At 42.3% G+C, this 23,014-nt stretch overlaps 1 protein-coding gene across 1 annotated transcript in view; it reads left to right on the plus strand.

The window, feature by feature from the left end:
* gkap1 (G kinase anchoring protein 1) overlaps nucleotides 1-22,232 on the plus strand; it is a 38,752-nt gene extending 16,520 nt beyond the window's left edge. The window contains exons 5-11 of the mRNA XM_052019445.1: nucleotides 212-234; nucleotides 694-837; nucleotides 14,210-14,311; nucleotides 14,393-14,456; nucleotides 18,502-18,572; nucleotides 19,194-19,271; nucleotides 20,787-22,232. Coding sequence (XP_051875405.1) covers nucleotides 212-234; nucleotides 694-837; nucleotides 14,210-14,311; nucleotides 14,393-14,456; nucleotides 18,502-18,572; nucleotides 19,194-19,271; nucleotides 20,787-20,828 — 524 coding nt within the window. The 3' untranslated portion in view covers nucleotides 20,829-22,232. The remainder of the gene's footprint in view (nucleotides 1-211; nucleotides 235-693; nucleotides 838-14,209; nucleotides 14,312-14,392; nucleotides 14,457-18,501; nucleotides 18,573-19,193; nucleotides 19,272-20,786) is intronic.
* Nucleotides 22,233-23,014: the final 782 nt, after the last annotated feature.

Raw genomic sequence — 23,014 nt, forward strand, 5'->3', positions numbered from 1 at the left:
CTTATTAAATGTAAACCCTATAAGTGTTTAAACATGCCACATTTTCAACTTAGCACTGGTTAAATTCAGTATTGAGAAACAGTCGTATTGGAATTTTAAAAACTTCTGTGTAGTTTTCCCATTATTCACTATTTGAGTAGCCACAATTTTGTGACTGAAATGTTTTGCCTGTATTTTACACTATATTAACTTTTTCATTTTCTTTCTTTAGATCAGACAAATAGAAAATCTGAGGTATGCTACTTTAGTGTTTATGGCAACTGATTTATATTGGGGTGTACATTATGTTTTGTAATTTGATTTAATTTATGTTTACAATCTTTTTTAATAATTGAATGAATTATATGTTTACAATATTGCCTGGAATTCGAAATTCAGCTTTAAAATAGACTTTTAATAAAGTAATGGACAAAGTCAAAACTCAGCAAAAGAATTAGAGGACAGTGAGCCTTTTTAAATATAATGAATTATGTTCTGGACTTGCATTGTGTTAGAAGCATTTGTCCGTGTATTTTTGAAAAGAAAAATATTGCAGGATTTTGAGAAAGCAGGGGAGTGGACCAAATGGTTTGTTCCTTCAATCCTATGCACAAGTGTGAAAACTGTTTTTATCATGACTTGATGTTTTGCTTCCAACATGCACTTTGATGCCAGCCTTGAACTGACTGCAGAGATCTTGTGCTGTGTCTCCAGGAACCAAAATCTTTACATGCAGCAACAGAAGAGGATAGCTTCTTTATTAAACTAGAAGAAGCTGCAAGTAAAATACTGTCAATGGAGAAAAGAAAGCAAGTACCAACTTCTAATGGATTGGACAGTATTTTGCAAGAGAGCCAAGTATGTATTTACTAAAATATATTTCTAAATTTTGGTTGACTTGTCTGTGGTGTTCACAGATGGTTAACAGACTGTTAACCATTTGGAGTCATAGAGCATGGAAACAGGCTCTTTGGATTGTCAATGCCACAATGACCATCAAGCACTTATTTGCACAAATCCTACATTAATTCTACTCCAGTCTTCCCACATTCCCATCCACCCCTCCAGGTTCTATCACTTACCTACAATTTACAGTGGCTAAACAACCAACCAACCTACACATCTTTGGGATTTGGAAGGAAGCCAAAGTACCTGGTGGAAACCCATTGGAGATTAGGATAGAACCTGGGTTACTGGAGTTGTTAGGCAGCAGCTTTACTAGCTGTGCCTCTGTGCAGACTTAAAGTTACTTGTTTTCTTTGAGAAGTATCAAATAACTTCTATAGATAATAAGTTTAATTGTAGTTTAAGGGATGTTTTCTGATTAACGTACTTGCAAATTTGTAAGTCCAAGTTAAATTTAAAAATGTTGGATCTTTTTTATTTTATCTGTTTCCAATATTTTCACAGCTGTTGCTAATGCTCTCATAGAGTAGGAGGTGAACACTTAAAAAATATTGCCCATAGGTATACAGTACTGAATTAACCAAGGATGTATTTTTAGTCTAATTCAATTGATGCTTTAACTCCATAGCACTATTAAATAGATTTTCCAGTGTCATCAGAACTGTTTAAACATTTTGTAAATAGAATTTGAATTTGTAGGGTCCCTATTTGCTTTCTAAAATTAATGACAGGAAGACGAATAGCAGACGGCAGCTGTGGCTGTTACTGGTGATTTGATACTCATGAAACTTGAGCAATAGCAGCATGTGTTGAGTACTTGGGGTAGAGGTGCAGGGATCATTGAGAAACAGCAGAAAGGGATGAGTGTTTATCTCAAGCTCATGAGTATGACCCTGCTGAACATCAGTAAAGCATTGCTGGATCCCAGGCTGTGTATCATGTATTTTGGGATTGATCTACGACTGCAGCTGATTTTTAATAAGCAGACAAAACTTAAAAATTGCTTATCAAAAATTTGTAACAGAATTAAAAAGTATACTGTATGGATAGATTCCAAGTTCAAAATGTTTGGTACTTTTTGGCCAGAATACAATCTCCTATTGGGTAGCAGGCAGGGTGGCTATTCTCATAAAAAGTTTCTGGTCATTTGGAATTCTAAGAATACCTTTTAATGTCAGCCAGGAGAAGCCACAAGATCATACAATTGGCAGAGGATGATCTGTGTGGTTGGCAGATGGGGAAGTGCTTTGGGGAAGTCACAGCAGAGAATGAGGTCATTTGGCTTGTTGTGTCTCTACAGGCTCTCTGTCAAAGGAATCCAACTGATCCCACTCCCCTTTCATCTCACTGTGGCCTTAGTTCTAGATTCTCCCACAAGAGGAAACATTCTCTTCGCATCTACCCTATCAAGACCCCCTCAGGGTTTTCTTTGTGTCAGTCAAGTCACCTCCTACTTTTCAGAACTCCAGCAGTTCAAACTTGGCCGGCCCAACCTTCCCTCATGATATGTTTGGAATGGGCAGGTTACCTTAACATTGTTCCTTTAAGGAGACCAAGTACTGTACATTGGTGAGAGCACATCTGGATGACAATTTTAGCTACAAATGAAGCACATCCTCCCTAATTTTGTATTAATTTCCCCAAGCAATAAATGATATTCTGTTAACTTTCCTAACTACTTGTACCTGCAAATCATGGTCTTGGATATGCAGTCACTCTCCATCTCAGTTCTGCAATCTCTTGCCACTTAGAATTTTTATTTTTGTTTTTTTTTCCCCTGCAAAATAGACAATTTCACAATTTCTCACATTACACTTTGTTCACCAGATCTTTGCCCGCAGACTTCACGTGTTTGTATCCCTTCATAGCCCCATTATGCTCTCTTAGCAACTTAATTTCCAGCCTATCTTTGTATCAGCAAATTTAGCAACCGTCCTTTCAATGTCTTCATCCAATGGAAATGGGTTCTCTCTATTTATCCTTTCCAAGCCCTTCATGGTTTTAAGTACCTTTACCAAGTCTTGCAAACTCTTGTCCAAGGAGTACAGCCCCAGCTTCTCCAATCTATCCACATGAGTTCCTTCAATCACTTCTGCACCTTTTCCAAAGCCTTTGCATCTTTTCCATGTGTGGCGCACAGGATTGGACACCACTTTCCAGTTATGGCTGCGCCAGTATTTTATAAAGGTTCATCATGTCATAAACACTCTCTGCATTTGTTTATAAAGCCCAAGATCTCATAATGTGTTTTTCCAACCATTTTCTCAATATGCTCTGCCACTTTCAATGAACTATTCACGTACACCTAAAAGTGGGGAAAAAAAACTCCAGATGCTGGAGATCTTAAAAACAGAAAATGCTTGAAATACTCTAAGTAGCTGTGCAAGTATCAGAAGGAAAATAATTTTCGGGATGATGGGGTAGGGCAGAAGAGTGGGGTTAATGTCTGCAACAACATTTGTGTCGCTGGGATTATCTTGGTAATCACCCTATCACAGGCATTCCCTTTGTTCTCTCCAACCCTCCCCTCCTCTGCAACTTAAAATATGCTTATTTTCTCACTTTTCCCAGTTCTAATGACAGGTCATTGATCTGAAACATTAACTCTGTTTCTCCCTCCAGAGGTGCTGCCAGCATTTTGTGTTTTAGAACAGAAAACAGTACAGCACAGGAACAAGCCCTTCAGCTCATGATGTTGTGCCAAACTAAGCTAATGTACATTGTCTTTATGTACATACCTTCAGATCTGTGCCTTCCACTTTACTTCTCATTCTTCTTACCAAAATGTGACACTTCGTATTTCTCAGCATCAAATTCCATCTGCTGTCTATCCACACCTTCCAGCTTTTCTTTATCTCCTTGAAATCCATTGTTATCCTCATAGTTTACAGGTTTTATGTCACTGGCACATTTAGAAATCATGGTCCCTATATTCAAGTCCAAATCATTAATATATATTAGGAGAAGCAGTGGGTCTAGAACTGACCCTTGGGTGACTCCACTGTATCCTTCCTCCTGTCTGACAAAAAAATTTCACTACTACTGTTTCCTGCTACTCAGCCAATTTTCTATCCATGCTGCCAAACCCTGTTTATTGCCAGGCCATCAACTCTTGCTGTGTGGAACTTTAGATATCCAAAAAGCATCTACAGTAAATTTGTTCTTATCTTGAACAAAGTTGTAATATCTGCAATCTTTCAGTCCTTGAGAACACTCCATGTATGTTTGGAGGATTATAGCCAGGTTCTCTGCAATTTCTTCCTTCCTTGGGATGCATCCCATCTGGATCAAGTGATAAATCGACTTTAAATGCAGACTCCTATCCAATGCCACCTCTTTATCAATGTTAAGTCCATCCAGAATTTAAATTGCATCTTTCTTTGCTGAGACTCCAGCAGTGTCATCTTCCTTGGTTATGACTGAAGTATTAAATGAATTTTATTTTTTGTCTCTGATCAGCCCTATTTCTCAAATGACAACCCTTTCCCTGTCATATACCTGGAAGAGTATTCTAGATTCCCTTTTCTATGTTTGTTGCCAGTCTTGTGCTCACTCTTGCTTAATTTTTTTAGATCCTTCTGAACTTTTCATAATTAGCTTTGTTCTCTGTTGTATTAGCAGCCTAGCAGTTTTCATGGTCTCTCTTTCCATGCCCTTGTGGCGACTCACCGTTTAGTCGGGTGAACCGGCTCGACAGTCAGGTCGTGCGGCGTCGGAGCGACGAGGCCCAAGATGGCGGCGGGCCTCGTCTTTCCGAGCGACGGGGAGAACCCGCGCGCGGGGAAGGCTTGATGACGTAATACTTACGTCATTGCCGGTTTCATTGGGTGGGAACAGTCTCCCTTAAAGGGCCCGCGCAAGGCGGGAAAATAAACCAGTTCTTGTTCGGCAATCCTCCGACCAGCGTCTTGTTTTATTCCGCGGTAGCAACCACTACATTGGTGACCCTGACGGTCCAAACGGCTTTTGGACCCGCGCAATGGATGACCGCGCAGCAGCCAACGTAGTGGCCCTCAAGCTGCCCACCTTTTGGACACTTCGGCCCAGCGTCTGGTTTGACCAGGCCGAAGCGCAATTCCACCTTCGGCAGATCACCTCCGACTCCACGAAGTACTACCATGTGGTTAGCTCTCTGGACCAAGAGACAGCTGCCCAGGTTGGAGACTTCATCCAGTCGCCTCTGGAGGAAGATAAGTACCCGGTTTTCAAAGACCTTTTGATTAGGGCCTTCGGCCTCTCCCGTCGTGAGCGTGCTGCCCGCCTGCTTCATCTGGATGGCCTGGGGGACAGATCACCATCCGCCCTAATGAATGAGATGCTGGCATTGGCCGAGGGACACAAGCCATGCCTGATGTTCGAACAGGCCTTCCTCGAACAACTCCCCGATGACATCCACTTGTTGTTAGCTGACGCCGACTTCAGCAACCCCCGTGAGGTGGCTGCCCGGGCAGATGTCCTGTGGAGGGCCAAGCGCGAGAGCGGTTCGTCCGTCAGTCAAATCACCAGGCTGCGAGCCCAACGCCCGCCTTGCCCGGCCCCAGCAACCGAGCAGCCACACCCCAGGAACGCAGACGACGACACGGGTGACCAGCTGTGCTCCTACCATCAGAGGTGGGGTGCGGAGGCCCTTCGATGCCGCCCACCCTGCAAGTTTCAGGGAAACGCCAGGGCCAGCCGCCGCTGATGGCTACAGCAGCTGGCCGCCGACAGTTGATACTGGAGCGGAGGTCAGTATTTTGCCCCCGACCAGCCGCGACACTCGTGCCAGGCCACCAGGTCCTCTACTCAATGCCGCCAACGGTACAACGATACGGTCTTTCGGCACCCTTATACTTCAATTACAACTTGGTGGCAGCCGTTTTACCTGGACCTTTACCCTTGCCACCGTCGCCCGACCACTCCTAGGAGCCGATTTCCTTCGGGCCCACAACCTGTTAGTCGACCTGCGAAGGAAGCGGTTAGTCCACTCTAGCACTCTCCAGACCTATCCCCTGGGAGAAATCAGCACACCAGCCCCGCGCCTGGACTCCATTTCCCTTTCTGGCGACGATTTCGCCAAGCTCCTAGCCGAATTCCCATCAATTCTGGCACCTTCGTTTACAAATTCTAGGCCCAAACACGGGGTACGGCACCACATCATTACTACAGGGCCACCCCTTCATGCCCAAGCACGACGATTACCTCCAGACAAGCTCCGCCTGGCAAAGGAAGAGTTCCGTCACATGGAGGAGCTGGGGATTGTTCGCAGGTCAGACAGCCCCTGGGCCTCCCCCCTGCACATGGTCCCCACAGCCACCGGAGGGTGGAGGCCCTGTGGCGACTACCGCAGGCTGAATGATGCCACCACCCTGGACCGCTATCCCATCCCTCACATCCAGGACTTCGCAGCGAATTTACACGGGGCCCGCATCTTTTCCAAGGTGGACCTCATTAGGGGATACCACCAAATCCCGGTCCATCCGGATGACGTCCCCAAAACTGCGATTATCACCCTATTCGGCCTGTTCGAATTCCTTCGGATGCCGTTCGGCCTTAAGAACGCCGCGCAGACCTTCCAGCGGCTGATGGACGCGGTAGGCCGAGACCTGGACTTCGTGTTCATTTACTTGGATGACATACTGATCGCCAGCCGTAACCGCCAGGAACATCTTTCCCACCTCCGCCAGCTGTATTCCCGCCTCCGCGATTTCGGCCTCACGATCAACCCGTCCAAGTGCCAATTCGGACTTGACTCTATCGATTTCCTCGGCCACAAAATCACCAGCGATGGGGCAACACCTCTACCTGCCAAGGTGGATGCTATCCGCCATTTTGCCCGCCCCGACACAGTCAAAGGCCTACAGGAATTCCTTGGGATGGTCAACTTTTACCATCGGTTCATCCCTGCAGCAGCCCGTATCATGCGCCCTCTGTTCTCGCTGCTGGCTGGTAAGGGCAAGGACATCACCTGGACTGACGAGGCTGCAGCTGCTTTCGTTAAGGCCAAAGACGCCCTGGCAGACGCCACGATGCTTGTACACCCTAGGACTGACATCCCGACTGCCCTCACGGTAGACGCGTCCAACACCACAGTGGGTGGGGTACTGGAACAGCTACTCGAAGGCCGCTGGCAACCCTTGGCATTTTTCAGCAAGCACCTTAGACCGCCCAAACTGAAGTACAGCGCTTTTGATCGGGAACTTCTAGCACTGTATTTGGCCGTCCAGCATTTCCGATACTTTCTAGAAGGCAGGCCTTTCACCGCTTTCACCGATCATAAGCCTCTGTCCTTTGCCTTCTCCAAAGTTTCCGATCCCTGGTCAGCTCGTCAGCAGAGACATTTATCCTACATTTCCGAATTCACAACTGACATCCAACATGTCTCCGGAAAGGATAATGTTGTTGCTGATGCACTTTCCAGACCAACCATCCACAACCTATCCTTGGGTGTCGACTACACGGCCCTAGCTGACGCACAGCAAGCCGATGACGAACTGCCCAGCTACAGAACCGCAGTCTCGGGTCTGCAGCTCCGAGATTTCTTGGTTGGTCCAGGTCAGCGGACCCTACTTTGCGACGTTGCGACTGGTCAGCCCCGCCCTATAGTCCCTGCAGCCTGGCGGAGACGCGTTTTTGACTTGGTACATGGGTTGGCGCACCCGTCCATCAGATCTACCGTCCGACTGGTCGCCAGCAAGTTTGTCTGGCATGGCCTGTGCAAACAGGTCAGTGAGTGGGCCAGGACTTGTCCGCACTGCCAGACGTCAAAAATCCAGCGACACACCAAGGTCCCACCACAGCAGTTCGAGCCTACCTGTAGGAGGTTCGACCACATACACGTCGACCTCGTGGGCCCTCTGCCGGTTTCAAGAGGAGCCCGGCACCTCCTTACCATCGTGGACAGGTTCACGAGGTGGCCTGAGGCAACCCCCCTGACTGACATCACAACTGATTCCTGCGCCCGGGCCCTGCTAACAACTTGGGTCTCACGTTTTGGTGTTCCAGCCCACATCACTTCAGACAGAGGCACCCAATTCACTTCCAGTCTCTGGGCTGCATTAGCGAACCTGCTAGGGACGCAGCTGCACACCACCACGGCCTACCATCCTCAATCAAACGGGTTGGTGGAACGTTTTCACCGCCATCTGAAATCAGCCTTGATGGCCTGCCTGAAGGGTCCTAACTGGGTTGACGAGCTGCCTTGGGTCCTGCTCGGCTTACGCACTGCCCCCAAAGAAGACCTCCGCACTTCGTCAGCTGAGCTTGTGTACGGGGCGCCCCTAGTTGTCCCCGGGGATTTCATACCTACCCTTCGGGACCAAGGGGAACAACCCCCAGCAGTCCTGCAAAGACTGCGTGAGAAGCTTGGCGACTTGGCCCCGATTCCCACCTCACGGCACGGTCAAGCCCCATCCTGCCAGCCCAAGGAACTACGGGACTGTAAGTTTGTTTTCGTTCGCAGGGGCACACCTCGGGCGCCATTGCAATGACCATATGAGGGACCGTTCCGAATCATACGGAATAACGGATCCACCTTTATTTTGGACATTGGAGGCAGGGAACAGGTTTTCACGGCGGACCGCCTCAAACCGGCCCATTTGGATCTGCAACAACCTGAACGCCGCGACGCAGAGGCCGGCCCCCTAAGCGGCAGCTGGCACAGCCCACGGACCTTGGGGACTGTATCGCCGGTTCTGGGGGGGGTTGTGTGGCGACTCACTGTTTAGTCGGGTGAACTGGCTCGGCAGTCGGGTCGCGCGGCGTCGGAGCGACGAGGCCCAAGATGGCGGCGGGCCTAGTCTTTCTGAGCGACGGGGAGAACCCGCGCGCGGGAAAGTCTTGATGACGTAATACTTACGTCATTGCCGGTTTCATTGGGCGGGAACAGTCTCCCTTAAAGGGCCCGCGCAAGGCGGGAAAATAAACCAGTTCTTGTTCGGCAATCCTCCGACTAGCGTCTTGTTTTATTCCGCGGTAGCAACCGCTACACCCTATTATTTTTAACACATTATTCTTGTCACCTAGGGAGCTCTGGCTATAATTTCTGCACCCTTCTGTCATGGGAATGTAACAAGATTGTAGCTGAAACATCAGCACTTTGCAGTGGTCTCATTTTCAAAATTCCATCTTTGCGTGTTAACCTTTTTAATTTCTGATTACTTGGCCCCAGCTTATTCTCACCTCATTGCCTGACTTAGTTCTGGGGCAATTTCAATGTGCCTTCCTTGTTGGGCTAGAAACATACTGATCAAGAAAGTTCTCCAGAGCACACTTCAGAAACTCATCCTACTCTCTGCATTTGTTATTGCAATCCCAGTTTATGACTGGATAATTGAAGTACCCCATTATCACTATATGACTTTTGTAGATCTCTGCAATTTTCCTGCAAATTTGCTCTGCAATATCCTTCCAACTAATTGGCAGCTTATAAGAATTGTCCAAACAGTGTAGATGCAATACTTGTTTATTAATTCTAAACACAGATTCTGTACTTGATCATTCTAGAACATCCTCTTTCCAGCACCACAACATTTTCTTTAATCAGTACTATCACTACCATCCTCCAGACTCGCACCTTTCCTCCCTCCCTTATCATTTTGTACATTTGTATATCTAGAACCCATTTTTGAGCCAGGTTGCTGTTACTGTCTCAATATATTAATCCCCTGTGGCTAATTGTGCCTGCAGCTTTCCAGGCTAGTTCAATTCATTGGTTAGTGCACTGTAAACACTTAAATGCAGTTTGGACTATCTTCTACTTTCTTAATATGATTTTGTCTTAAAAACACATGTTCTGGTGCTACTTATTTCTCCCAATCCTTTTTGCACCACCTTATTTTCAGTGCTATCTTCTTGTGCTCCAACACCCTGCATTTAAGTTTAAACTCTCTGCTCAACGCAAGGAAGCCTTCATGCAAGGATATTATTCCTAGCTCTGAGTTAGGTTGTGCAAATCCCACTTCCCTTGGAGCTCATCCCAATGTCCCAGGAATCTTAAGGCCTGTTTCCTGCATTGTATCTCCAGCCACACATTTATCAGTGCTATCCTCCAATTTCTGTGCTCACTGTCTTGTAACCAGTGATGACCTTTTTGAGACATGAGACTGCAGATGCTGAAATGTGGAGCAAAAAGCAAACTATTTGAGGAACTCTGCTGTTAAACAGCGTCAGTGGAGAGAAAGGAATTGTCAACATTTGGTCTGAGACCCTGCCTCAGGACTGACCTTTTTGAAGCCCTGCTTCTTTGTTCTGACTTCTTCAAATCTGCCAGTAAGAACCTACTTCCTTTTCAACCTATGTCATTGATACCAAAATGGACCACAATCCCTGGCTGTTCATCACCTTCCCCTCCAGAATTTTCAGCAGTCGCTCAGTGATATCCTTTGCCCTTTCAATAAGGAAGCAATGTAACAATCTGGAATCAGGTTTGCAAGCGTACACATGCCTGTCTTCTACCCTAATGATAGAATCCCTGATATCTCATACTCTCCCAGTACGATTGAGCAAAACATGGTGCTGATGTTTTGGCGTTGGCTGCACTCCTCAGGGCAGACCCCAGCCCCCCCTCTCCCCCCAATCAATGCTCAGAACTGAATACTGGTTAGAGAGTAAGATGCCCTCGGGTCTCCTGAACTGCCTGCCTGTTCTTTGTCCATCTGGTAGTCACCCATTCCCCTGTCTTGAGTTGGGGTGAACATCTCCAGCAACCTACTATAGAAAAATTCAGCCTCCCTGATGGACCATAATGATGTTAGCTGTTACTCAAGTTGCAAAATCCAGAGTTCGAGCTCCCCCAACTGATGGAAATTCCTGCAGCTGTGGTTGTCTAAGACGTGAAGCGTCCTTGAGCTCCTACATGGCACAGGATAATGCATTCTGTGTTTGAGGTGTCCTGCCTTGCCTCCACCTTATTAGAGTAATTCAACAAACAGAACAATCTGTAACTCATTGTGGGTATGTGTACTCTTTAAGGATTTTTATAAATTCCCTAACTTTAAACCAGATGCTGGTTTTAATTCATATTGTTCTGTTTTCCATTCTCCTTTTAAACTCTCTGCATCTTTCACTCACTGGGACCACAGCTTCAGTCTTGCATGGCACAAAAATGGTTCACCTTAATTACTGATAATGGTGACGTTCTCATCTGGGGATCCAAACTATCATTCCAGATGAAGCAGTGATTCACTCGCATTTCTTTCAATCTAGTGTACTGCATTCGGTGTTCAGAATGTGGTCTCCTGTCCATTGGAGAAACCAAATGCAGATTGGATGATCTGCTTTACAGAGCACCAGCACTCAGTCTGGAGGGGTGATCCTGAACTTCCTGTTGCATATCATTTTAATTCTCAATCCCATTCCAAACTATCTGTCTGCGGCCTTCTCCATTTTCTCTAGTAAGGTCCTATGTAAACTAGAACAACAACATCTTCCATCTAGGCACATGATAACCTTCTGGAATGAACATTAAATTTTCCATGTACAGGTAACTGCTCTCTGATTTTGTTTTTCCTGTTATCACACTTGTATCCCTTTCTCACCCTGTTTTTGTTTTAAATGCCTCACTAATGGTGAGTATTCATTTTTCTTATCACCTGATCTATTTTAATCTATGTCCATTTAGGCTTTTGTTTTACACTTCACTCCTTCCCCCCACACCCCACAACTCTGCTCTGAACACTGTAAATCCTCCACTCTTTCCCCACTTCTGAGGAAGGGTCACTGACTCAAAACATTAATTGACTCCTCTCTGGAGATGCTGTGTGATCTGCTGAATTCTTCCAAGGTTCTGCTTTTATTTTTTCAAAAAAAAAAGAGGGTCACTTGGATTGTTGATGACAGTGAAATCCACATAAGATGTCTGTGCAGACAGCAGAATCCCTGCAAACTAATCATTGTGCAACCATTACTAAATACTCCTAATTCTTCCTTCTATAAGGTCAGGTCATTGATGAATTGGCTGAAGATAGCTGGGCCAAGGACACTGCCCTGAGGAACTCCTAGAGTCATGTCCTAGGAATAGGATGATTGTCCTCCAACAATAATAGTCACATTCCTTTGTAAAAAGTATGGCTCTAACTTATGGAGTGTTCTTTCCTTTAATGCCCATTGACTTCAGTTCTACCAGGGATCCTTTGAACCACACCCAACCAGATATTGTCAAGGGTGCTCACACTTGCCTCACCTCTGGATTCATTTCTTTGATCCATTTTTGGATCAAGATTGTGATGAAGTCTGGAGCCAAGTTGTCCTAACAGGACCCAAACTAGCACTGGTGATCAGGTCATTGGTAGCATTGTTAATGACATCTTCCATCACTTTGACTAGAATGGATGTAGTTAATTGGATTGAATTTGTCCTGCTTTTTATGAACAGGACACAACTTTGCAGTTTTTCCACATTGTCAGGTAAATGCTTGTGGTGTAAATATATGGAACAGCTTGGCTCAAGGTATGGCTCGTTCAGTAGCACAGATCTTCAGTACTACACCCAGGATGTTATCTGGACCGATAGCCTTTGCTGTCAGCCATTATTTATACAAGATAGAGTGAATCGGATTGGCTGAAGACTGGCCTTCCACCTGTATATCTGGAATGTTTCTTGCACAGGACAAAAGGACCAGTAACACTAGTGTAAAAAAAAATCAAATCAATATTATGTACAATATTGTATACTTGATAGCAGGTGACAGTTGATGAGTAGTGCATACCACCTGGTCTCTGGGACCTTGGACACAGGAGATGTTGTCTCCAGCCTATTATAGAACATAGAACAGTGCAGCACAGGAACAGGCCCTTCAGCCCACAATGTCTGTGCTGACCATGATGCCAAATCAAAGTAATTCCATCTGCCTGCATTTGATCCACGTCCCTCCATTCCCTGCGTGTTCATGTGTCTGTCTAAATGTCTCTTAAACATCAATAACTTATCTGCTTCCATTGCCCTCTCCTCCCCTGTTTTTCTCCCCGTTTTTTTTTAAAAATGCCTCACTAATGGTCAGTACTCATTTGTCTTATCACCTGATCTGTTTTAATCCCCACTCTGGTAGCATGTTCCAGGGACCTACCACTCTCTGTAAAACAAAAAAACACCTGCCTTGGACATCAACCTTTTAAACTTTCCCCCTCTTTCCTTAAAGCTGTGCCCTCGTATTTGATGCTTCCACCCTGGGGATAAAGATATCTATCCTATCTCAAAATTTTATACTCTTTCTCCTATCCTCTTATTCTCCTCTTTCCTGCCTTCCCATGCAAGCCTTAAGCCTTTGTGAATCTTTCTTCCATGTGCTTGGCTTTATCCTTCAGTTCTCAGACAAGTGGTCTTTAAAAGTCCACTTGATTCCATTGACTCTCGTGGTCAAAATGCTACTGCTGCTGATGATCCCAAATGACATTTCAATTTCACTGGGCTCAGCACCTCATGGTAGTTCAGCCACGACTTCCCATTTTCTCTCTCTATCTGCCTTGTAAGAGAGGTGTTAACTCGTTAATTACATTGAAAGGTTCCTACAGATGTTCTTCCTGCAGTCTCATTAAAATTTTTGTTCATACCCCCAGCTTAAATCACTGTACAGTTTTTGTATGGCTTGATTTTGTTTGCGGTCTTCTTAAATAACCAGCAGGAAACTAACTTGCATCAAAAATTACTGCATAGACACTGCTTTAACTATGAGGTATTTGCATGCCTCAGTTCTGCGTCAGGAAATTACAATCCTTAACTCAGTTAACTGTATCACTAGCAGATGTATGGTTTACAGATTAATTACATAAAAAAAACAACCTTCAATTTACCAAAGATTGCTATCATTATGATTACATTTATTTGTGAAGATTTGTAAAAAAAAATGGATCATTAAGTGTTACATACCCAGCACTTCTACTGGTCTCAAATGCCTCTATCTTTAACATTTGCGAGTTGGGCCAGTTTTGAGCTGCCAGATCAGTTCTGAGTCTGTGTACAACATGGAGGGTGGCCTTGCTGTGAACTGAGATAATTGTACTATACACAAGTTTTGATTTTTTTTTCATTTCACGGTAGACCACTGAAATTTCCATGATGCTTCGGTATTTTTTTTATTGTACAATTCAAATTTGCAAGAAAGCAACTGATTTGACAATCGGGTGTGGTCTGTTTAATGTAATTTTCTTGGAAGAACTTTCTTTTTAAACAAAAAAAGCACAATTGTTTTAAACTATCTTGTGCTACATGGAATAATAGAGTGAAGCTTATGACAACATAATAGGATATTCAGCCCATCTGATCCATCCTGGCGTCCAATATGAAAATGGAATATAAAAATCTTTGTCTCACTGTAATTGAGAAAATTTTTTGTTTTTTTTTCTTGTAGGAAGTTAGTTCCAATAATGCAAGAACTGAACACTTAAAAGATCAACTGGAAAAGAAGGAGCTAAAAATTCTTCAGTTGAAACAAACAGTTGCTGAGTGGGAAGTAAGTATTTTGATCATGCCTTTTGCATTTCTGAACAAGAATTTATTTTTAACTGACATTTTTCAGTTTTCTTTTTAATAGACAAAATATAAAGAAGTGAAGGCTAGAAATGCTCAGCTTTTGAAGATGCTACAGGAAGGTGAAAGTAAGTATATGCATTAGTGTTTGGAAATTTTGCAGGTAGACTAGTAGTTGTATCTGTGCTGGCATTCATTTAGGTGATGGTTAATGAGTACACCTTAATTTTACCATCTTTATTCTATGATTCCTTGTTGCCTTTATTTTAATAGGTTATTGATATTTTGATTATTAAATGCTACATTTGTTACTGGATCGCAGTTGTTTGGAGGCATTGGATCACAAACACACAGTGCCATTGATTGATGGGTTGGCAGGTTGTTTTTCTTTTCAAGATGATTGATAATAGCTTCTCATTAAGACATTGGTATCACCGAATTTGTTGTCATAACGCGCGAGGTTTTGCTCTAGTACAACATACATTGGTTAGACTTGCCCTTGCGTGTTTAACTATTAAGTATTTTTTGCATGGGCAATTTGCTGCTGATAACTCAATGAGGAAAACTGGGATCTTGGACCTGAGTGAATAAGGCAACCAATCAAATTGAAGGATTGTGAAATAACCAGAGGAAAATCTGAGGAGGAAGCTTGTATTAGAGTGGGTGATCTTGATTTCAGAGTGAGGAAAAGAAATATTGGACAAAGCTGACTAGGGATTATATTCAGACCACAATGCAACAGCAGTGTGTTTGGTAATAGAATTTCTTAGTAAAATCAATTGCTAAGTGCCATCAGATATTGAACCATGTGGGTTCTCTATGTTTTGGATGCATTAATGCATGGAGATGCCTGGATGTGTATAGTAGTGTCCAGCTATATGCTTCATTCATCGGGACACCATTTCTGTCACCTTTACTACCTTTGGATGGAGCAGCCATTCATGCAGAACCAAGCATTCACAAAACTACTTCAGGCCTGCTTTGATACAAGTTATAAGGGACTGAGTAGGTCCTAGTCAGTGGCATCTGTTACAGGAACTAACATCAAGTCAGTCCACCAGTTAACAAGATGGTGTCCCACAAAGCTAATAACAGGGCAGTGCCATTCACCATCTTTTGGTTATTTACAATTAACAGCATTTCTATCCCTCTTCGGAATCTGCTATGCAGATTGTACATAACACAAGGCCCTTTTAGCCCTTGACCATTCTCCTGGTTGAAAAATCTGGACTGTCTTGACTATGTTGAAGTAACTGGAAACTTAAGTGCTTCTCCAATCCCCACTCAGAGAAATGGGAAATGTTTTAAAAATTAAGTAGAGTTGAATGGACAGTCATGGTGGCATCTGAAGTCTGCTAGAGAATATAAGAACTTCTAACCATGGTGCTGGCCTTCACTTTGATTTGATACTTCTGTTTCCATTTCAAACAATGGATCATCATTTGATCAATGCACTAACCCCTATGAATGTTTTTTCTTAGTCATATATTAATGCATTTGGGAAAACTGTTAATTTCTAATGTACAAGACCAATTATATCAAGTGAAGAATTAACTGAATTTTGTCTACTCAATAGAATGAGATTTCTTTTAAATATACTTGGTCCTCACTTATCTCATATGATCATAATTACATTTGAGGTGATTAGGTGATGGAGGCTGTCTACACGAGTGACTAATCCCTGTGATGCCCCACCTTTGAGACACTCTGTTTCAATTCATTAAGAGATTGAAATCAATTTATAACTGGAGAAGAAAATCAACTATATATATTCATTTAGTAGCATGAAAATTATCTTAAGATGTACATCAATTCTACATCTTAAAGGTATGGTCATAAAATGTCAATTAGTCATTTGAAGAATTTCATTTTATCTTGGGACTAGACCGGATCACTTAGGGCAACATCTCCTTTTTCCTTGTCAATCTCCTTTCTATATTCATCTGTTAAACTTTTTATTATTTTTCCTTATGCTGGAAAGTCAACACAACTTCCATTCTTATCTGACAAGTTGTACTCCCCAGCCAATGGACAAGACCGAGTCCAGTCTGCAGGTGAAGCAGGGGCTAGAGGGTTGTGGATATTTGGACCAGGGCACATAGACATCACTCAATCCTCATTTTAAAGCAGTTCCTTCTGCCCTTTCTATGTATTGTTTTCCTTGAGCAAAACTTAAGGAAATTTAAAACTGGTTAGAGTATGGAAATTACTCCTGTAATACAATTCAGTCGTATTTAAAATTGACTATGATCAGAGAAATGTTGCTATTTGCCATCTTCAAGAACACCAATTAGTAGATTTGTATGTTTTTTCATGTATCGTACTCTTTATTCCACTGTACACCATTCTTTCTCCCCTCTATTTTTCTATTGTAATACCTATTTTTTTCCTTCATTGAATCAGATTCTTCTGCTCATTTTCTCTGCCGTATGTATTGAACAACTGATGCTCGTCCTTTTCAACTGAGCCTTCTTGATGTCTCTTGGATGACATCCACTGGGTGAAATTGCATTTGCTTAGTTCCATCGATACCAAAGCAGTTCTAACTCTAGAATCATCTGCAGTAGCTTCTTTTTGTATTCCTGCACCATTACCCTCAGTGACCCCCCCCCCCCCCCCCCCGGATCTCCTTGGTCCTTTTGTAGTTCTCATTAACATTTTGTTTCTCAGCAACTTCCAAAAGCAGTGTCATTTCCACATGGACAATGACAGAACCCAATCTATCTTGCTGCCTTTCCTTATGGGATCCCAGATGACTTGCTTCCACTTCAATTCTGTGGTCTGAAGAGGCTGATGTGGGGCCCACACACCTCTGCACAAGTGAAACAGAAGGTGATTGAGGGGTAGGTGGGTCAGTGCTTTGGGAGGTAGTCTACCGCTTCCACTGTTTATGATTGGCTTTCACATGTTTCCGATGAATGGACTCTGTTTACGATGTCATCCTGACTGCTGCTGCTCCTTTTTGAATGGTCGTAGGTCTTCACTATCACACTGCTTTGACCTCTGCACCATCTCTGAACTATGAGCCAGTTTGTCAGATGTGCCAGTACTGAATGTCCGATGCTTGCTTCTTGTAATCATTGGGAGAACAAAACCACCTCTTTTTTTTTGTTCCCGTCACAAATTTGTTCCCAGCCACCAACTCTATTCCCTTCCCTGGCAATAGTCTGATACTGAATCAGACTCTTTGCACCAAGATGAGCTTTTAACTACATTTGTGTTAATGCAAGACTGCATTGTTTCACTTCCATAAATTCATCTCTACCTCAGTTCATTTTCTACGTGAACTCTCACACTTGCCTTTTGCACTCTTGGCCAGCCTCCTTCATTCTCTGCATGTTGCCTAACTCTGATCAAGTCCAGTTCAGTTATCATATCTTTGCTCGCCATATTGACATCCGATTAAACAATATCTTGTCTTTCGTTTCATAACCCTCCATGTCCTTTACCTCCCCATTTCTAATCTGCAGTCCTCCTGCACTCTGATTTCTCTGCAATCCTCCAGTTCTGGCTTATTGAGCACTAATTCTAATCAATCCACCATTTAGTGGCTGTGCCCTAGCTGCTTTGGCCATGCTTCCAGCTTTCCACTCCAGTATATCTTTATGTGGCTCAGTGAGCTTTAATAGTGAAGTGCCTTGATGTTGTCAGTAAAATTGTTGTTACTGTTTTCTCATTTTCTTTCATTTTGGGCGGTTCTATAGGGGCCCATTCCAAGCAGGCTTCTGCAGAGTATGATCTGATTTCTTTTTAAGTCTCTTGATGCAACCTCTTAAATTCTAATACTCTTAAAATATGCCTGTGGTTTAAAATAGTTGTTGAAGTGCTATGTAATCTTTCTTTTATAGTGAGACAGGCTCATTGCCTCAGGTGTACCAAAACTTTCTGTTAATTTTAACCTAACTTATCCATTAATTTAGTTTCCACAGTGGAAAGTAAGATTGTGTAGCTCTTAAAGCAACCAGCCTCTCCGATCATGCCACTTTCCCAGTGGGCAGTTTGGGTTCAATTTGTACCTAATAGTGTTTGTGTTATGTAAATCTAACTGAAATGTAGAATGAAGGTTTGGAATACTTTAAATGTTTCCTGAACTTAAGTTCTTGGAATCCAGGTTTTTTGATGCTGCTGCACTGTGATACTGGAATGGTTATATAATTTTATTTTGTATTTCAGTGAAGGATAAAGCAGAAATACTTTTGCAAGTTGATGAACTCTTGAGTATTAAGAATGAATTAACTTTACAGGTAAGAGGCAGCAAGTGCAAGCCAATGACTAATATCTTGTAGTACTCACCAGGATGTGCGCACACACACATTGCTTGAAAGCAAAGGAAGGTACAAAAGCAACTTGAGTTAACTTGTGTGATGTTCCGCTTTGCCCTAATTAGTTACGGTTCAGACCATTGTGTTGAGGGGATGGGGGAGCAGATGTGGGAGAGAGGTGACTTGGGTAAAGAATGAACAGGTGGGTATAATCTCCAGGCTATAACTGGTCTTGGGGTTACAGGAATAGGTAACATAAAATAGGCACCGATCTTTCTCGGATAACTTCTTCAGATTTGCAGAGGATTGATGAGGATAAGATTGGATTTAGTTTTAATCCTCTTCAGTCATAACACTATAATTGGGTGTTACATAATAATCATAGAGTTGAGGATGAGCATGTGGATATGAAACAAAAAAGAAAAATACCACAACAAAATTTGAATGCACTAAATGAAGGTAATATAAATCGATAATGATTTGCTTCTGCAGTCAGAATGTACTCATTGACTTTAAGGTCCAGTGGATGAACTGTTGCTGTCTAAATATGCACAGTGTTGTAGCTGTTGAGCAAAGCTGAAGGTTATAATTATCTTTGCCTAGGTTACTGGTTTACATGCAGCCCTGGAACAAGAAAAGTCAAAAGTCAAGCTACTACAGGCAGAGTTAACAAAATTTCAGGTAAAATGTTTATTTAAAATGGACTATCTTTTAGATATTACATATAACTCAAATAGTTAAGTTACCTACGTTTTAAAACAAGTAGGAATCTTGGTAAATTTAAGTTCATCTACATTTCTAAAGTGACATCCTTTACATTTTCTCAAGTATAATTGTACCAATCAGAATTTTTTCTGTGTGCTATGCAGGTACATCATTACTATCATCAATTTAAGCAGTTTTAACTTCTTTCTATGTCCACTGATTTAAGATTGTGTATATTATACTCTGCACTGTCATTTGTCCTATGCCAGTCTTTCTTTGACCAACTCTTTCAAGAGAAGGAAAGGTATAAGTGGCTAAGAGACTAGTGTTTTCAGTTCTGGCTTAGGACAACTGTTCCAAGTTTGAGGTGTGATCTCATTCAACTCTTTGGATTATCCAGCAGGCCTTTAACACATTTCCAGCAGTGTCCTAGATGCCTGGATTATTTTGAGGCTGTGTCTTATGCTTGGTAGACATCTACCTGTGAAGGTGTATTGCACATTAGACAATTTACTGTTGATTGAAATTGGTATAAAAAGTTGTGGCGACAAGAGCAGGTCAGAGACTGGGTATCATGCAGCGAGTGACTTGCCCTCTTGAGACAAGGCACAGGTCAGGACCACTATGGAATGTTCTTTACTTACCTGAAAGACCACAGCTGTAGCAACTCCCAAGAAGCTTAACGTTCAGGACAAAGCAGCCCACTTGAATGGCATCCATCCACTATCAGTATTCATTCCCTCAACCACCAGCACACAGTGACTACAGGGCATACTGTCTACAAAATGGACTGCAGTTACTCACCCAGACTTTTCTGATGGCATTCCCAAACCCGTGAGCTCCACCATCAAGAAGGACAAGGCAGTAGGCGCATGAGAATGTGACCACTTGCAGGTTGCCCTCGGTCACACACTGCCCTAACTTGGAAGGTACATTGCTGGTCCTTTTATTGTCGCTGTCTAAATCCTGGAACTCCCTCTCAACAGCACTGTGGGAGTACCTTCACCAGAAGGACTGCAGCTCACCATTATGATTGTGAATGAAGAATAAATGCTGGTTTTGCAAGCAACACCTGGAAAATAAAAATGCCTGAAAGCTTTCAAGTTGTACTCATTTCAAATCCAAACTCCTGTGCTTTGTGAGGTGTTATAATCCAAACCAAAGAGAATAAGTATTAGTGAAAAGGAATGACATTAAATTAATCTCTAAGCATTATAATCTCTGTCCTCCACTGACTCAGACCAGCAGGAGATGGTCCAAAAGTTGAGTTGCAAAGCAAATTATGAGTTTGCTTTTCAAGTTGAAGCACTGGATGATGCTTCAGTCTTCACTGGATTATGTAGAGAGGGAGAATTACTCTGCTGTTTTTTTAAATAAAAGCTCTCCTGTTAGACGACTTGAACTGCCAAGTGCAATAGAAGACTTATTTTTCTAAATTTTTACAGAAAAAGTTGATTGTGTTCATTTTTCTTTCTCTTTTGGAATCTGCAGGGAGGCAAGAAAGGGAAGAAAGTATCTGAATCTGATCACTGAAGATTGCATGATTTACATACTGTGAAGCCCACGGCAAAAAAATCCCACAAGAGAAACCTTTCTTCAGGGTGCCATTGTAGACACTTCTTGTTATTGCATAGTTGGATTTTGCAATCGATTTGTTCTGCAGTTCTTTAAAACTTTTGTGAAGGCTTTTCTCCTCCATATCACTTCCAACCAGGAAGAGTTGGGTGGGAAATTTAATTTTGCACTTTTGATGGAGTGGTCTAGGTACTGATGACTGAAAGATGTCTTGACGAATGACATTTAAAAGCTTTTCCTTTAGGCTTCACAAGCTTAAAAGTAGCAGCTATTTTTTTTCTTTCAGAAGTTAATTTTGATTTGTAATCAAAGACATTGCTTTAGAATGATTCTTTGCTTGTTAGGTGAAGAAACCATCTTGTTTCAATTGCAAGTGGCTGTTGAGTGTCCAAGTTGACACCGTAGATTGAAACGAAAAATGTACAGGTGGGTATGGTCACAAGGTGTGAAGTGGTAATTTTTCATTCTGAACCTCGTGAAGGCTGGTCTCGACAGGAATGAGGAGTATTACAGAATTTGGGTAGTGTTGAGGTGGGGATGGAAGAAATAATTGCCAACAAATTAGTTTGTGGGGCTCAGTGGAGCTCCTATTTGGGCTCCATAGTGGAAAATGAATGAAAAGATCTGCTCATCAAGTGAATGGAAAGCAATATTTTCATTATGTCAGAAGATTCTGATTCTTGTTTGGTCCTTGGTATATTTGACTTTGGAAAAATATTGTTTACCAGCTATTCTAGCTTTATGAGCATGTACAAAAAAGACATTTGTAAATAACCCAGACTTGTTTTTGAAATACAAATAAATAGTTTCCATTTTGATCAGTATTGAATCACAAAAAATGCCAAAATTTTCTTACTTTCCAATGAATTGCAATAAAGTTTAATTCAACTGGACTTCACATTTTTATATGTGTACATTTTTTAAAATTCTAATTATGTGTTTACAAGGCATTTCATTTACTTATGCTCCCCAACTCTAAACTCTGACTTCATTTCAAAGTTAGTTTTGGATCTTAGATTGTTAATTGTGACTAAACCACGCTGGAATTTTGGAAAATAAAACTGGACATTCTGTCTTGGAATTGTCTTTTCTAAATCTAAGTAAAGTGGAAAAACTCTTACTCAACTCACATTCTTTCATCTTCTGGGCGTTTTCAGCAACCGAAACACTCTCTTCCATTATGCAGAGCAGCAGCCTTGTTGAGTTCATTGTGCATGTATTAAATTGTACAGTAGCTTATGTAAAAAGCCTTGTAGCTTGCTGTAACAAAGTAGCATAAGCTCCTCATGTGCCTCGAGCAGTTTTTTCTATTGAGCCAGGATGGTCTGTCTTATATGCTTTGATCTGTGATGAGTGTACGGTGGTACACTAATTAGCCTTGGTGCTACACACAACCTTTTTTTTAATAAAGTACAATGGGATTTTAAATTCCCACACTTCCTCACCATTATGTTCACCACACTTGGAAACGCTGCATGTTCTTGAGGGTACTTGTTATACACATTTATCCATGCAGTCAAGTATATATAAGTTAACATTGAATAAATTTGTGTGCCAGATATCTGTGCTATTAAAGTTGATATACTGTTTAAAGAGTGGATCAGGAGTATTAGTATATTAAATCATATTGATGTTATTTTTTTTAAGTGCAAAACTGAAGAGAAGGATGTATTTTTTGGCTGTGATTATATAAAAGTTTAACATTCTTTCAGATTCAGTGTTGCACAAGAACCTCTACGGCCATATGTTAGACAATGTGGAAAGAAACAGTCCATTGTGGGCATTTTTTTAAAATTATGTGGTAAATTTAAAGCACTATGGAGTTATTAATTGGATTTTTGTGCGGCTGATGCCTTACTTTTTATTCAAAAAGAGATATCAAATCAACAGAATTAGAAATATACAGAAAGAAACCACTGGACAACCAAGTGTTTTATACTTAAGGCTGTAATGTAGGAAATGAGCCAGTTGGTTTGTTCATCATAAGATTTTTGCAACAGCAACACGATAACCCCAGATAATCTGTCTTCAACGTTTCTTGAGGGATAAATATTGAATGTGCCTGTTCTTCAAAAGGGTTTGATGGATGCTCTTTGCCTAAATAAGAGAGCAGTCAAAAAATAAACTGGGTAGCATCTGTGGAG

The sequence above is a fragment of the Pristis pectinata genome, chromosome 7 (assembly GCF_009764475.1).
Source record: "Pristis pectinata isolate sPriPec2 chromosome 7, sPriPec2.1.pri, whole genome shotgun sequence".
In the NCBI taxonomy this organism is placed as follows: Eukaryota; Metazoa; Chordata; class Chondrichthyes; order Rhinopristiformes; family Pristidae; genus Pristis; species Pristis pectinata.